The 16,139-nt window shown below is 36.5% G+C and overlaps 1 protein-coding gene across 5 annotated transcripts in view; it reads right to left on the reverse strand.

Moving 5' to 3' along the window:
• Window positions 1-16,139, reverse strand: part of BABAM2 (BRISC and BRCA1 A complex member 2) — a 160,340-nt gene that overhangs the window by 115,516 nt on the left and 28,685 nt on the right. For all 5 annotated transcript variants that reach the window (XM_064414502.1, XM_064414501.1, XM_064414500.1 and 2 more), the window contains exon 4: window positions 12,016-12,110. In XM_064414502.1, coding sequence (XP_064270572.1) covers window positions 12,016-12,110 — 95 coding nt within the window. The remainder of the gene's footprint in view (window positions 1-12,015; window positions 12,111-16,139) is intronic.

The following is a 16,139-nucleotide window of genomic DNA, read 5'->3' on the forward strand; positions in this document are numbered from 1 at the left end:
GTATTGACAGACTAAGTTACATATTTCACTCAATAAATCCTGTCTAATTTGAAATTAGATTTCTGCAGTCTTTCCAGAGAGTTAATAAAATTTAACAGAACAATCATTAATGCATTTAAAATAAAGAAATCCAGACTTGGATACAATCCCTTGCCTTGCTTGCCAATAGATATCTTTAAATGAACTCTGCAGTGCAAACTCCCTAAGTTACTCAACAGTTAGCCAGTTAGACTGAAAGTGGCCCACTGTACAACAATATACCAGTGTGAATCAACCCAAACTGCATCTGCAACTAGCTCTGCATTCATGCTGATCTCACATGATGGCCTACATGCACAACTCAGGTTGGTTAGGACCATCACTGATGTTACCATTTTTTCAGCATATAATTGAAGAATTTACTGTCATTTCTGTGCACACAGATGGAGGCTCAAATAAACAATTCTCTTCTGTCTAGACACTGCATGTCTCTCCATGATCTCCACTAACAACACGAGCAAATTCATGCATCAGATCTTAATTTAAACCTTTCAGGTTTTAATTTCAGCACTTTTTTCTTAGTTTTGCCATTCTACAACTTGTGTAACTTCCATTTTCTAAAAAGATTAATTGTTGCCTCATCTTAAAAGTACAGAAGGTTTAGTAGCAGGTTTATTAGCGTCTGAAGATGACTGTATATTCTTGTGGACACAAAAGTCTGCTAATGTCACCTGTGACAACTGAGTAAATACCATTTTTCCAGTTAGGGAATGAATGAAAAATGATCTTCAGGAATAAATTCAAAATGACCTGCAAAACAAGTAATGTAATGAGAACTTCCATATGACAGAAACCAGACTCCAGAAGCATCACTGCCCACACAGCTGTAGCTATTGTGATACAGAAGATGGCTAATAACTATTTACCTATCCAAAAGTAAGCAATTCAACATAAAGAAGTTAAATGCTCCTTCATGGCAGAAGTTTTCCTGGCTGACTTCTTTCATTATAGAACAAAGTTTGGGTTAAAAGTCTTTATAAAACGGTTATCCAGACCTTTAAGCAATTAACCAATAGCTTGTACATTCACCAAGTTTTGCCCTCTAGCTCATGTTGTGTGGCAATAGGAATGAAACATAGTTTTCAATTATTATACAGAGATTAACAGACTATAGGCATCCCTCACACTGTGTGAAATCCAAGTGATTCAGGAGATCTCTTCTGACAATCTGCCAGATATTAAGTTAAACAATCTCACAAGGAGCATTGATTTTCACTAAGAAGTATAACCCCAGAGTTTTGTTGAGCTGCACATTCGATTTGTGAATTCCCTGGCTCCTGATCCTGTCTGCTGACAGAAGTTGGCTGCATAGTAAGCGAACAGTTTGATAGCGAAGGGTTTTTTTGACATTCAGACATGACCAGAGTTGAGAAAATGAATTCACTTGAAGTTGGTATAAAAGGCAGAGTAGAGCTGTTATAAGCCCACCCACAGAGTGCAATTTAAGCCATTTCAACAGTAACTCATTTAAATGAGTAACAATGACATCAACTGGATTTCCAAGAGAGACAAGGAAAATTTTCAGCCTGACACTATCAGTTCCAGTGAGATCTTACAGGTGAGGCAAGTGAAAAACCCCCAACAAAGTTAGTTCTCAGCCCTATTAGCACAGACATGCAGAGTTTAGCTTTCCAAAAATGCCATACTATTCAACTTCTGGCAAAGAAACATTTAAATTTTGTTCTGGAACATTCTGTCCTTTGTATTCTTTCCTTTATCCTTCCAAAAAAGCTAATCAAGAACCTATGCAAACTACTTAGCATCCACCTATTCCCCATTTTTTTCACAGTACAATGGGTCTCATGTTCCATAAAGTTGCTAATTCATAGGCTCCTTCTCAGGTTATTGCTTATTTCATAACTCCAAGCAATGTCTGCAGCAAACTGTAATTCTACACTATCAGAAATGAAATACGGTAACAATTTCTAATTGATTTGAAGTTGTTTTTCTTTGAAATGTGTTTAAATACCCAGGTTGCCAGAATATCTTCCAGGAATGTGATTTTAAAGAAGACAGATTGCAACTGTTTTTCCTGGCTATACTACAGGAAATAACAGCAAGATCTTATTTTAAGTTAGTGTACTTCTATATTTCTAAGCAAGAAATTAACTTTCATGAGAAAATGTCAGTAAACAAAACCTCCCAAGCCTGTAACAGTGGTAATGCATTTCTATAGCATCTCTCATCCAGAATTATCATAAAGAATAATGTTAAGTACAGATTTGCATTTTGTTTATATCTCTGCACACCACATGCACACAACTTGCATCCTACAGTGGCTTAAAATCAGTACCAATGCAACTTTTTACCCAAAATGAGAAAGATCACAGTGTGATATCAGCACTTATCCTCCACATAATACGGAGGAGATACTCGTCCAGTGGTTACAGCATTAGCCTAGAAACTGGCATATCTGGTTTCAGTCCACGCTTTGCTCTACTCTGCATAGGCCACCACAGGGAAATTGCTCACAGAAAAAGGCACAGGATAATTATCTACCATATGCTCACATCTTTCTATCAACAGATATTTTTCACAGTATTTGTAGGGCTGGAGTGTTATAACAACTTCAAAGGCTTCAGTATCTTAGCAGCCAGCACTTAAACATCCTACAGGCTGCAGCTTCAAATCAATCACTGTAAACCTACATGCCATCTACTTGTCATCTTGTTTTCACAGGTTCTTCATATCCCTCTCCCCCAAAGCACCACTGGAACAACTTTCTGGAGTGATCTTCTTGAAATGATCATTTTTGGGCCCAAGCAAACATCAGAACTTAACATTTCATAAAAACAGTTCAACTCTGGAGCAATTCTGTCATTGCAAATACAACCAAAGAATTTACAGACCTCATGCTCTGCTGCCGTGAATACCAGACAAAAACGTTTGCACAAAGCAAAGCTTGGAATTGTCAGTATTTATTTTAATTTTTATTTTTGGCAAGAGGTTGTGAAAACTAGATACAGAAATTAGAATAGTTTATGAACACTTAGTCAAAATCCCATATACCTGAGAGCCTTGAATTAGCAAGAAAATACAGAGCAGGAAAACAACATCATAAGAAATTAATTATGCTTTCAGAAGAGCATCTTATATCATGCATGAAATTATTTTCCCTTTTTTCTTCCCCTAGCTACACAGTGTGCTTCTTGTGAAATGATGCAATACCCAAAGCAGCTCTAAAACAGAACCCAGCAAATCTGACACACGGAGAACACTCTTCTGCGTTCACCTAGAATAAATGCAAAACTGCCGCTCAAGTACCATTCACCCAAAAAAGGAGTAAACTCAGCTTCCAAAGGTTACTACAACTTTTTTTTCTATTTCCTCCTGAAGGAGAAGTAAAGAGACAGCTGATCTTGGTAAGTTAAGAGTACTCAGGGAATCCAGAATCTGTGAAGCTGAGCCCAGGAGAACATTTTTATGTCTGTGCACAGACTTCCTAAAAGAGTCTGCCTGTTTCTCCCACAGACCTCTCTTAGAAGATAACCAGACCCTTAAAAGCCACAACTGCCTACTATCTAATTAATCTCCTAGACTTGACACGCATAAGCATTTCTTGTCCTACTTTGCTAAGGAATTAGAGCACGTTTTGTTTCTTTACAGACCTCCCAGCACACCTCTCTCAAAGCAGATTATACCTTTACCTGATCCAAGAGGGAATTTCTTAATTCCCTCAGCACATATTAAATTCTGGATTAGTGAATCCAATGTACTAATCATTAGTTTCTCCACATGAGTACACTGCACCTTTTCTCCCTGGGAGTTGGCTGCCAGGTGTACATATTTAACTAGACATGGCAAGTAAAAGGAACAAAGTATGAAGACAAAAAAAATTCCCCCACAAGACATAGGCACATGCATCTTTTCCCTAAAGGCTCACTTACCATGCCTTGATGGCAGTGTGAACAGGCCTCAACTCCTCAGACCCACAGTGGACCAGAGAACAGACCACTGTTAATGCTTCACCTCAAGAGTCCCTTTCAAATAGCAAGTTTTTCACTCTTATCAGCTCTTGTGGTTTTTTCCTTTCCTGTCAACACAAGTAATTTTAGCTACAGCAAAAAGGCAGAACCTTTACAGCTAATGTTTTGGATAGCATCCACTAACATCCCTTGAGTATTTATCTGCACATGCAGAACTGTTTTCGTCTAACCATTTTTCCTCTTCCAAAATCCCCCAAATTAAAATCAATGCATAACAAGGTGGATCTCACTGTTGTGAGAGCAGTATTGCCATCTTTATTTTCACATCTGTACTATAAGCCTTTGAAAATACAAGTCCCTAAAGAAAATACTTACAAAATACCATTGCGTAAATCATAAGATATTAGAAATCAAAATTATTTCTCTACCATACCAGAAAAATTATTGCAAATTAATTCTCTTTTCTCAAAAAATAGCATGAAAACACTCATTTGGTTCCTTTATGAAAGTAAAAGCTGCACCTCTGGGAAGATGGGTATATGGCAGAGTTCATGTAAAACTGTACAAACACACTGCAAACAAAAGACTCAAGATACTGACTAAATGTGAATTATATTTCTGTAGTTATCTCTAAAAAAGAGCAGATATGCCTGAGGAACTGAAATAGAAGACAGCAAGGGAACACAGACGTAAAAGAATGTAAAGAATGAATAAAACAAAGAGAGGTTTTGAAACAAATGTAGGCTGAAACTTAAACCAGTAAAAAGGAAAGAAAATGTATCTTCAGCCCTCCTCCATTAGGAGAAATGAATAGACCTTTTGAAAATCACCCTGAGTGCAAAGACATTTATTTCTTTGCCCCAACAATATCTTCTGAAGGAAAGAACCTTCAGGTTTCAGGGTACCAAACTTAAACTAATTTCATTGGAGAAAAGTGCAATTATAAATTATGACACAATTCACAAGCCAGAATTAAATCAAATACAAAACCGCATTATTAGACAGAATGACCATTTCTAACTGTCCTTCTGTAATCAGTTAATTTAAAAGGTTTTTCTACTTCAATATTCATAGCAATGACCAAATTCCTCTACAGAAAAATGAATTCTAATAGCACATGAATGTGAGTTCAATGGGCATACTACACAGAATTTAAATGCGTTCTCAATTCAGGAAGACCATCCTAGTATTGGTCTTCTCTCAAAAAAAAAACTCCATCCCTACCCAAGCCCCCTGTAAACGTGTTTCTACAAAGCTAACAAACGGTTGCCTTCAAGACATGCCATTTCTCACTGTATCTAGAGTTCTTGTAAGGAAGCAGAGTGTATTGTGACAGTAACACCACACATAAGGCCAGAATCCTTTCATTTTCTGCTAGTTTTCTGATAATACTTTTTTTCACCATTTTTAACAAAACACTGCTCAAGTAAAGTATGATTATATATTAATAAACTGAAGCAAAAAATAGTCAGAAGTACATTACCACTTTGCTGGTTTACATTAAAGAATTATAATGCCAAGATATTATCATTGTACTCCCAAACTTCCACTATAAGATCTTCTGCTTTCATATGTCTGGCTTGGGATATCCAACTTTATATATTTGGTATGAGCTATGGCTTGAAAGTGAATGATTTGCTGCAATTCATTATACCACCCTTACCACTAGCAAGGACTGTATTTCCTGCAAAGGAAAGGCATACAAGCCTAAACATCTTTTTCAACATTTTACATTAAGATTTAAGCATCCTGTCATTCTGGTCCAAGCTTCTGGCCCATCTAAATCTATGACCACGAAAAATATGGTCGAACTCATATGAAAAATGAAAATTATTTTTTCCTAAAAACAATACTATGAATGGAAAACCATAAAATGTTTTCTCCCCCTATTTTACGAGTGCACAATGATTAAGTCCTTCATTACATGCACTTTATTTAGTATAGCAGAAAAACATTTTCTCCTGCTTTGCTATCCTTCACTCAAATGTCCATGAACATTCCTAATGCTCTCCAAAAACTAGTCTCTCCTGGACTAAAATACTATATTTTAAAAGCTAACATTCTGTATTTTTCATATTCTAGGCACAAATTGCATTATCAGAGAAGCTTGTGCCAAAAAAATGAAAGGAAATGTTTCCCCCTGGAGCCCTTTACAAAAAGAACGGTATTCATTTTGCCTTCTATACCAGCAAGATTTAAGCAAAAAAGGCAAAACTACCCAGCTTAACAGATATATTCCTCCCTTGAAATTAAAGGAGTATTATCAAACTACAGATTTTTCTTTTTTTTTTTCTTAATTTCTGGATTCACTAGGTGAAAAGTCGAGCCAAAATGCTGCAATTAAGTAAAGCACAACTTTTAACCTCAGCATATTCTCTTCTGCTTGTACTTTGAGACAGAAAGCCACGTTTTATAAACTGTGCTAGGAAATGCTGAAGTTTGGCAAAAAGAAAGTGAGGTAAATATATGTAATGATTTTACATAAATAGAAAATCACAATGTGGCTAACCATTTCTCAGCCCTATAAATATTAACAACTCTAGACAAAAAGAACAAAAATTAAAGGCTGCAAGAGAATTTAGGAAGACTAAAACAAGGAGAAAAAGGAATAATTTCCCAGTGTAGAATGGTTTTGATGGACGCAAAGATGGAAAGATGACAGGAAAGCCTTTTTTACTGTGATCTTCTTGAACTCCTGCTGGACTGTACAGCCACCATCTTTACCACACGTCTGCACAGATAATCCTAACACTTGCTCTCTGCACCGTGTGACTTCTCAGAAGGACCTCCTGAACGCTGGCCTCACACATGCTGCAGTCAAACTGGCCAGGCTATGCCAGGAGAGGACTCCCAGCCAGCATTCTCTTTTGGGGATTTCTCATTTTAAATCCAGTACTTATTCAGCTTGGCAGAAGGGTTGTATCAGATCATCTCCAGAGGGCCCTTCCAACCCTAACTATTCTGTGATTCCCTGAGGAACAGTGTGGAGCTCAGACACCAAAACCAGATCAAAATACATTCAAAATTATATTCTTTCAGATCTGGCTTAAAAAGGAATGCTGCATTGGTATATCTCTGTTGTTCAAAAACATGAACAAAAATGTATGTCATAAGTACCAACAATACCAGTCAAAAAGTCCTTGGGAAAGTTCATTAATAAATTACTTCTCTGACAGTATAAAATGTGATTTTTTTCCATTGTCTATCAATACCAGACAAACTTCAGCAAGGCTGCAGTGACTATATGCATACATATATATATATATATGTAAATATACATACACATGTGCATGCACACCTGCATTCCCCATATATAGAAATAGGTAGGATCAATAGAGAGCGACAGGAATAAAAAGTTTTCAGAATTAATGTTTGTTTCAGAAAATCAAATGTTAAATAACATGGGATTATAAATAATCAAAACATATATTGACATATAAAGTCAAGATATGACTGAAAAATGAAAACAATAAATGGAATTATAAAGTAGTTCAAAATAAGGAAAAAAACCTTCTAACAAATGGAAGGATCCAATTCTGCATTCTGTTTCACTTAAATTTCCCAAGTTCAACTGAAGCTGAAGTAATTTAAGGCTTTCATTACAAGAGCAGCAGGTTAGGGGGTCCAAGAATGAAATGTGCTGCTGCCATTTGAAACAGAGCACACAAAAGAGCTAACAGATTGAACTCACCCATACATTCCTCAGACAAGCAGAACCCACTACTGTGGCTTTATACTTTAAAATCACACTCCAAAACCAGTGAACTCATTGCCCTTATGGGGGGCTCTCACACTAGAACACATAACAATTGAATCCTTGCTAACAATACAATTGACAGACTTTTTAGAACAAAATAGTTCAAACAGCATTAGTTAATATAACAGGTGCTTGAACTTTTTTGGAGCTACTGTGAGCAGGGGGACAACTGACACTGTTAAATATGTGTCTCATGCACCTGAGTAAATAAATAAAAATTAATGGAAGAGGGGGAATATTTAAAGGATCTCTTCACTATCCATTAACTATCCAGCAAGCAACAGAAATAAGATTAAGACTTTGAACAGAGATACAGGAAAAATACAACCTTCATGATAGTCCTCATATAGCCAAATGAGTCTAATAAGCACAGATACAAGAACTTTAAAAACAAACATTGGTCTACACAAGATATAGAGTGTGACAACCAATACACTTGAGTAGCACAATGAGCTGAATTAACTCCTCAGTGACTGGAATCTGTATTCAGTATCAACAATCACACAAGGAAAAACAATCCTCCCAATGCTAGGTATGGGCATGAGAACTGTAGCAGCCTATTCTCTGAAGGTCTGTAATGACAGTGTCTTTCTTCCATGCAAACACAGCACTAAGTATTCCCACAATGAAATGCTCAATACTAGCCCAAAAGGACACATTGGCACTTAGTAGGCTTCAGAAATGCTCATGTCCTCTTGCCTCCATTTCCACTAAGGCTATTGAAGTCTTTTGGATAGCAATTGGTGGGCAGAATAAATCTGGCAAGACTAGCTGGAGACCTAAAGTAGAATACTAAGATACCTATTTCCTTGAACTGACAGTTACCTTGCTTATACTTCTATTGTATCCTCTTTGCCAAGCAGAAGATAATTCAAAATCATTAGAAAAATGGGGTTAACATTTTGAATAAGCACTTCAGCTATTAACTGGCTCACATTAACAATCAACTAGGCTAACATAACAAACAATTCTTGTTACTCAAACTGGCGTCATGGTAATGAGCTCCAAATTAATCTCATCCGTACACAATCACTAATCTTGTTGCGTGCCAAGTGAATTTTTAATCAGAACGGAGTGAATCATAGGTTGTTTTTAAAATACATTTCTAATACTTGTCATCCAAAATGAATAAACACTAGAGCAGGAAAGAACTTTTCTATTTACATTCTGAGAAGCTGATTTTATTTATGCATTCTATACATGCAAGTATCAAATGCATTTGACAGCAAAACATTCTTAATGGCAATAAAATGTAGAAATGTTTCTTTTGAATAACTCTTTGAGCATGAAGAGCTCCCGCAACCTAAAGAATTTAGCCCCGACTGTAATTAAAAGTGTACAACAAACCAAAAAGACCATGTGCCCCACTGCTGAAGCGCTCTACAATGCCGACATCATTGGTAAGATCAGCAATGCACACAATTAGACCCAGAGACCAGCAGAGTAACCACTACTGGTAAGGCATGCAATGAAGCACGTAGTTTGCAGTTCTGATCTTGAGACTCAGGCTGAGTTTCAAATCCAAATGACTTTTATGTTTGTGCAAGACACAAAAGCAAAGCTAAATTTCAATGAGCATTTTCAACTTGATTCTGCAATTGCAATATCCATTCAAGAAAGCATTAGCCCTACTTATAAAACAAGAGTGCTCAACACATTGCTCTACTGCTGAAATACTGGTCTAATCATTCAGGAATTCTCTGGGAAAAAAAAAAAACCAAAACAACCAAAACCAACACAAAATACGAACTATTCCTCTACCGCATTCACTTTTCAGAATGCAGAATTTCTGGAATCTTGCTTTAGCTGTCTGGCTAACAGCTGCTTAACTGAACACCTATTACCATGCTCAGATGAAAACCTAACTGGAAGCTCTGCCCATGGCCATGGAAACTGAAGAGTGATTGAAACAATCTGGAACGCAGCCATTCAAATGTCTTTGGGGATGCCTACTGACAGCCTCCATTAGAGCCACACGAGCTTCAGGAATCTGGAGTACCTGGTTCTCCTTTCATGCTAAGCATAATGCCTGACTCAAGCCATCTAACAACATGTGATGACTTCTTAAAAAACAAGACACTCAGACTCAGACAGATGAAACCAGTGCATGCAGGCTCAATGTCAGAATTCCCACAGATCCAATGGCACATATTACTTTACTTAGAGACTGTGTTCCTCATTGAATAACATCTACATGCTTTTGTGCATGGTAGATTCTGTCTGGATTGCCAGGAACTGTTGCATCAGAAGTATTTGAAGACTGTTCAAGATTAAGAGCACTCAATTATGGTCAGTGTGCTAATCTGTATTTTACTTCTAGTCAGTAGACAGCTATGCTAACATTTAAATATTCTGCTAATATCTTAGAATTCAATTAAAATTATCTTCATTAAACAGCTCTCACATTTGTGGAAAAAAGGAAACTATTCAAAGACTTAGCATAATAAGCAAGTTATTGTTGATGTAACATTTTGAAAAAAAATCTACAAACCATATGGAACTTTAAACAGAGAATGTAAAACTAAAGGTTCATTATGTAGACCTCAGCTGAAAGGTGGGAATAACATGATCCAATATTATCAGGACAAACTGAAGGTTACATGTACATAGTGAATGCTTCAGCAAGACATAATGACCAAAGGAACACTGTTGGCTTTCAGATTTCTTCTTTGTTTTTTTATAATTACTTTCCAATAGGCTGGTTAATATCTCATTATGTATCAAGAAGCAAATGGTTCTTCCAAATTGCTTTCCAACAAAAAAGACTAGAAGTTTTTTCCATGCTTAGGCAGAAGAAAAGCAATACTCCCAAAAAAAGCATCGTTAATGAACAACGTAAGAAAGAAATAAAAATAAGGATGTTTTTATCTTTGCAGGTTTTCCTGTAGATCACAACTGTTAATGACTTCTTTTCACATGAGAAATATGGCACCATACCACTCTCAGCAAGCTTCTCCATCTGAACAACATTTCTGCAAGATGCCTCAAATTATTTTATATCTCATTTGCAATTTGTTATTAATTTCTGTTTCCAGTACATTAAAAGGTGCTTCTCTTCTTTCAATATCAACTATAAAAAGTAGTTGCTAATGTGAACACTTCTCAGGAGGTTGTATGGTTTTGAAGGTTGTGAAACAAATGAGAAAAAGAGGAAAATAGAATTGGTAAATAAAGGAGTGTGAAAACAATTCTAGAACTGCCAAAGAAACAAAAACCTTTTCTATAAAGTAGCCTAATGAAATAGCCGTTCATCAGCACCATGCGTCCTACCCAAAGGACTTTGCAAGCTTAACAACAAAGCGACCAGGAGAAGAAAAGAAATATGACATTCACCTTTTAAAAGTTCTATTAGGTAGGCTAAAAATATTTATTAAAACTAATTCTTCTGATCCTCGTATATGACTTACTATGAAGTGAAAGGTAAAACCAAAAGCCACCACTTGTCATGTCACACATCAAGGACATGTTCAACCTCCATCATGACACCCGTACCACAGCACAACAGCCACCAGCTTCCTTTGAGGACCTCTGGAGATGTGCTCATGAAGCACAAGAGGAGCTGCAGGCAAGGGCTCTGTCTCACTAGTAACTACTAGTAAGCTTTGAGAAGAAGTATTGTAAAGGCATAAGCACTGATAGTTCCTTTAAACAAGGCTTTACTACTTGAGACTAACTATGACCAGTGAGCAAAATACTTGGTTTCAGGTTGTGGTGCTTCTCCTTCCATAGTAATAAGGCTGTATACAGGTATTTTCTCATTAATTTTTGTTCCTCCCACCTTTCAGAAAGTAATTTCTTTGTCTAGATTACCCTAACACACATGAGCAGATAGCTTTCTTTAATGCAGTGGTTCCCATAACATATTAACTAGATATATCCTTCCCCAACAGAAAACAAAAATTAACAATTTAACACCAAATTACACTACTTTATTTTAGAGATAAATGCTTTTAAAGACACAATTTAGGAACTCTTTTTCTGAGACAGATGATTTAAGATGGTCAGATATTAAATAGATATATTTTTACACATATTCTAAGTAACTATTATAAAAGTAATATTGTCTTGATTAAAATGTTTTAAACTTTGCACCCCCTCCTCCTTCCCCACCATTTATGGATTCAACTTTAAATCCCTTTAGAAAGCAACGTGCTTACACTCAAAATACCAGTGAGATAAAAGGCATGCTTCATTTTTATTATGCATTGTAATAAAATTCCTGTTCCTGAAGCTATTCTAAAAAAGCAAAGTCCCTCTGCAAGTTGTAAGGTTCTCAAACAGTAAAGTACTTACGTGCAAAGCAGAAGGATCTGGCAAAAACTCAGCATCCTCTCCAAAGATAAAATCTGGTGGCAGGTCAGGATAGTGGGCATTAAAAATTATATCCCCTGAAAAGCAATACATGGAAACATTGTTTGCACTTTTATATATGTGCTTATAAATAAACAATAAAATAATCACATACAATTCACACACATTTTTAAACATAGAATTTGACAGCTACATTACATACATTTCATGTATATATCCATATAATTTTTTACAAAATTTCACATGCAAGATAAGCATCAGATGTTTTGGGGGATGAAGTCAAATTCCTGAGGCACAGTTTCTTCCTACTCTGCAAGCAATGAAACATGAAATACATTATTGCTTTGTATCTCAAAGAGCAATTCAAACACTATTGAGGGTTGCCTTAAAACACCGAGTTAGAAAAGTAATCTTGTTTTAATAAAAAGTACCATACTTAGATGGCTGTGTTTTGTCTATTAAAAGTCAATTGCAATCTGACTAAAGGTCATGACTTTCAAAATACCAGAGCTTTTAAAAATTAGTAGCACTTACTCCCTCTCTTCTCCTCACCACTGCCAACTCTTAGAAGGAAGAATACACAGTTCAATAGGAACCATTCCAACTACCCAAATTCTGGCCAAGAGAAATGCAGTATTGCACATTTAAATGGAGAGATGAAAATTAACTGAAAATATAAGACTTCATCACAGCTTGGCACTGAGCTCTCATCTTGCCAGTGTCACAAGATATGCAATTAAAAGAAATTTGGGTTCTAGCATTTCACTAGTACACATACTTCAGAGTTCATATAGATCAAGAGGTGGTCATATGCATCTAGGCTTTCAAAAAAACCCACCCGCTGTTGAAGAAAAAAAATTAAAAAATAAAAATAAGTGTTTCTAGCCTTACTTGTCTACCTCCCCATCATTCTTTATGACAATATGAAAGAATAACTGAGCTTTTGCATAAAACAGATTTACGAGGCAGGAGACATTAGTAAAAAAGACTGCATACTACGTGTTATGACTTATTTAAAATCCACACAGAAAAGTAAAACTAGCATGGTAATCCTTATAAAAAATTCTGTTCAGAGGAAGTTACACTACTTTTTATTTCTTAAAAAACTGTGAATGCAGAACTGGAGAAAAGCATTAGATGAACAAATCTTGCAAAGCCACATTGCTGGCTCAGTGATGTCACCATCTCAAGGCATTTAACATGACAGTTTGAACTGTGGATATTCTGTAAACTTGGCCTTAGCTGGAAGCAAGGATGCCATGAAGATTAATTGCAGGAGATGGAGGCTCATGAGCAAGAAGCCACTGTCCAGTCTGGGGTAGGTATTCTCTACAGTGTGGCTCCGAATCACAAACTCGCTGATCATGCGACGAGTAGAGCACAGTGTGGGTTTCTCCTGTCCGCACTCCCACCTTCCTTTCACAGCTGTCAGGAGCACGTGTAAGTATGGGGTGCAGAAAATAGCAGAGGTCTGCCAGTTAAAATACCCAACACACTCAAAATAAAAATAAAACCTTTCATTTCATTTAAAAGAGTGAAATGTGCACCAGTCCTGGAGGAAAAGGCATAAAATTGCAACAGCAAATGCATCTATATTAAGTAAAAAAAAATAATTACTAGATTAGCCTAAACCATAATGCAGCACTGAAGAATTCAAAAAAGTTGATGTTTACTAGGTTGGGTAGTTCCTACACCACCATGACACAATCCTTTCTTGATATTTACTGCAATTTACTGTCATGCATGGCTCCTTTCAACAGCCTCATCAATTCTACATAAAGAGCAATGAAGTTGAGGTTATGTACTGAAGGAGATTCACCTTAACACATTCTTTTCCTGCGTTTTGAAAGGGGCATGAATATGAGTTATGAGTAACTCAGAAAACAGCACAATGATAAAGCCTGGCCCACGACTTAGACAGCCCAATGCTACTCCAAAGGAAAGGACTGTACCTGTGCTTCTGCCATGCTCCTACGTGATGCTAAGTAACTCATTTAGCACACACTTTTCAAACTGCAGGTGCTAGCTGCATGCTTTTCATTTTCTGCATTCCTCCTTTAACAGAATTGGTGAAACAGAGTAGATAAGATATATCTACTGCTCAGCTCACTTAAGAGCTGCACTCCAACTACACACTTACTAAAAAAAGCTGCTTAGACTAAAAGAAGGATCAAAATAACAGCGTATTTTTGATGTTACACCTCCATACTTGAGAAGTAAAAAACTATTACAGAACCCTACATCACAAGGCAGCTTCAAGACTCTGCATGAGTAGTGAAATTGGCAATAAACCATATCCACCTCTACGAGCTGCACAGTAAGGGATGAACTTCAGCAAAGCTGTGGCAGTAGGTGCAACTTGGAGGTTCAAGCAGGCTCAAACTCTTTCACAGAGTGAAGTCACAGCAGCTCCCAGAACACCATTATATGCAGTGCTCAATATAACACTAAATTAAAGCTGGCATTATGAGTTTAACATGCTGAGTGGCAAACTTTAACAATTTGGGGTTCAGGCAAGCTGCATATGCCAGGCAATGATACATGCTGGGGGATCAGGGACATTTGGACCTGGTATCCTCTTCTGACCACTCGGCTGTGATGTGTGGTCACACCAAGGTCAGGTACATCACGTTGCAGCTGGACAAACCAATCTATTACCTATCTCACATGCTCATATTTGCTCTTTAGACCTGTCAGATCCCTTCTTTCACTAAATATCAGTGGCATTATGAGTCCTTATCCACAGTGAATGACCAACTGTGCAGATATTTGCATTTTAAAAGTGTTCATGACCTAGTCATACGAAGGAACTATTCAGGTACAATGGACAGAATCCAGAGTAAAAATTAACATTGTGATATTTGATTTTCTGTTACTCATAATTATTTATAATTGCTAAAATTGCTTGTATTTCTCCAGGGTAAACATGCCTCAAATCCAAATTCCCAAGTCCTTTCAATAAAAGTCACTTTGAGACCAACTATATCAATATTAATGCCAATGTGTACATCAAGATTATTTTTCCTATAGTGTTCAGTTTCCAAATTTTATATAGCTACATAGGTTCTCCAGGCTTCAGAATAAGTAAAACTAGTAGTTCAGTACCTGTTAATTATACATTCACAAAACACTATTGCTGAGACCATATTCAACATATTCTACAACCCTACGGAAACGAAAAATTATGCTGTTGCTCTTATGTTCTAACTAAACAGAAATGTATCCTTTATGCCCTCCTTCCTACAGTACCATAGGTTTTTAGCCAATTTAAACCTTAATTTATTCTGCTACAATCAAACCTCACACTGGTCAGCTGACAATTTAATAGAGACAAAGAAATACAGAACAAAATGTAGTTTCCACTTCAATGTTAACAGTTAGAAAAGAGCAGTGATTTTCTATCATCAGTGGCTTTCATTCTGGAAGTTAAAGACAGCATCTTACTATTAAAGATTTGACCTTAGAACAAATTTTTAACATATTTAAAAATGAAAAAAAAATTCCCTCTGTCAAATCTTATTCTATTGAGTCTCACTTCTGCCATGAATCCAAAGACATTCAACTAGTTCCTAAAACAAAAAAGAACCCTTTTTTTAACCATATCAGACACCCATACACATCACCCCCAGTCTCTCTACTTTTCTGTTCTGTGCTCTCCCCTTCCATACAGTCTGACTTAAGTCTTGCTTAATTTACATACTAGAACAGAAAAGGTAACACGTTTTGACCCTAAAAGGCTTAGGTACCCACGATGGTGTTTGCCCTATTCACAGCTATGAGTATGGGCTATTTTCCTAGGTTACAGCAGCAAAAAAACACAGTAACAAATCAGACTACAGATTAAGAGAACCCATCCTAAAGCTGAGTTTTGTTCTTGTTAAATATCAAAACCCAGAGAAACTAAAACTGCAGTTATCAGTTTGCTTGGCAGGGCTATGACGCGTAAATAAAACATGCTTCATTACACTCAAATAAAAAGTATTTAAACAATCACAACAGCCAACGCAAATCTGGTTTTACTTCACATAAATATTAACACGAGCCTCCTCCAGTAAGCTTACAAAATATAAGGTGCTAAATGTTTTGAATCACAAATTAACAGTTTG

The sequence above is a fragment of the Passer domesticus genome, chromosome 3 (assembly GCF_036417665.1).
Source record: "Passer domesticus isolate bPasDom1 chromosome 3, bPasDom1.hap1, whole genome shotgun sequence".
In the NCBI taxonomy this organism is placed as follows: Eukaryota; Metazoa; Chordata; class Aves; order Passeriformes; family Passeridae; genus Passer; species Passer domesticus.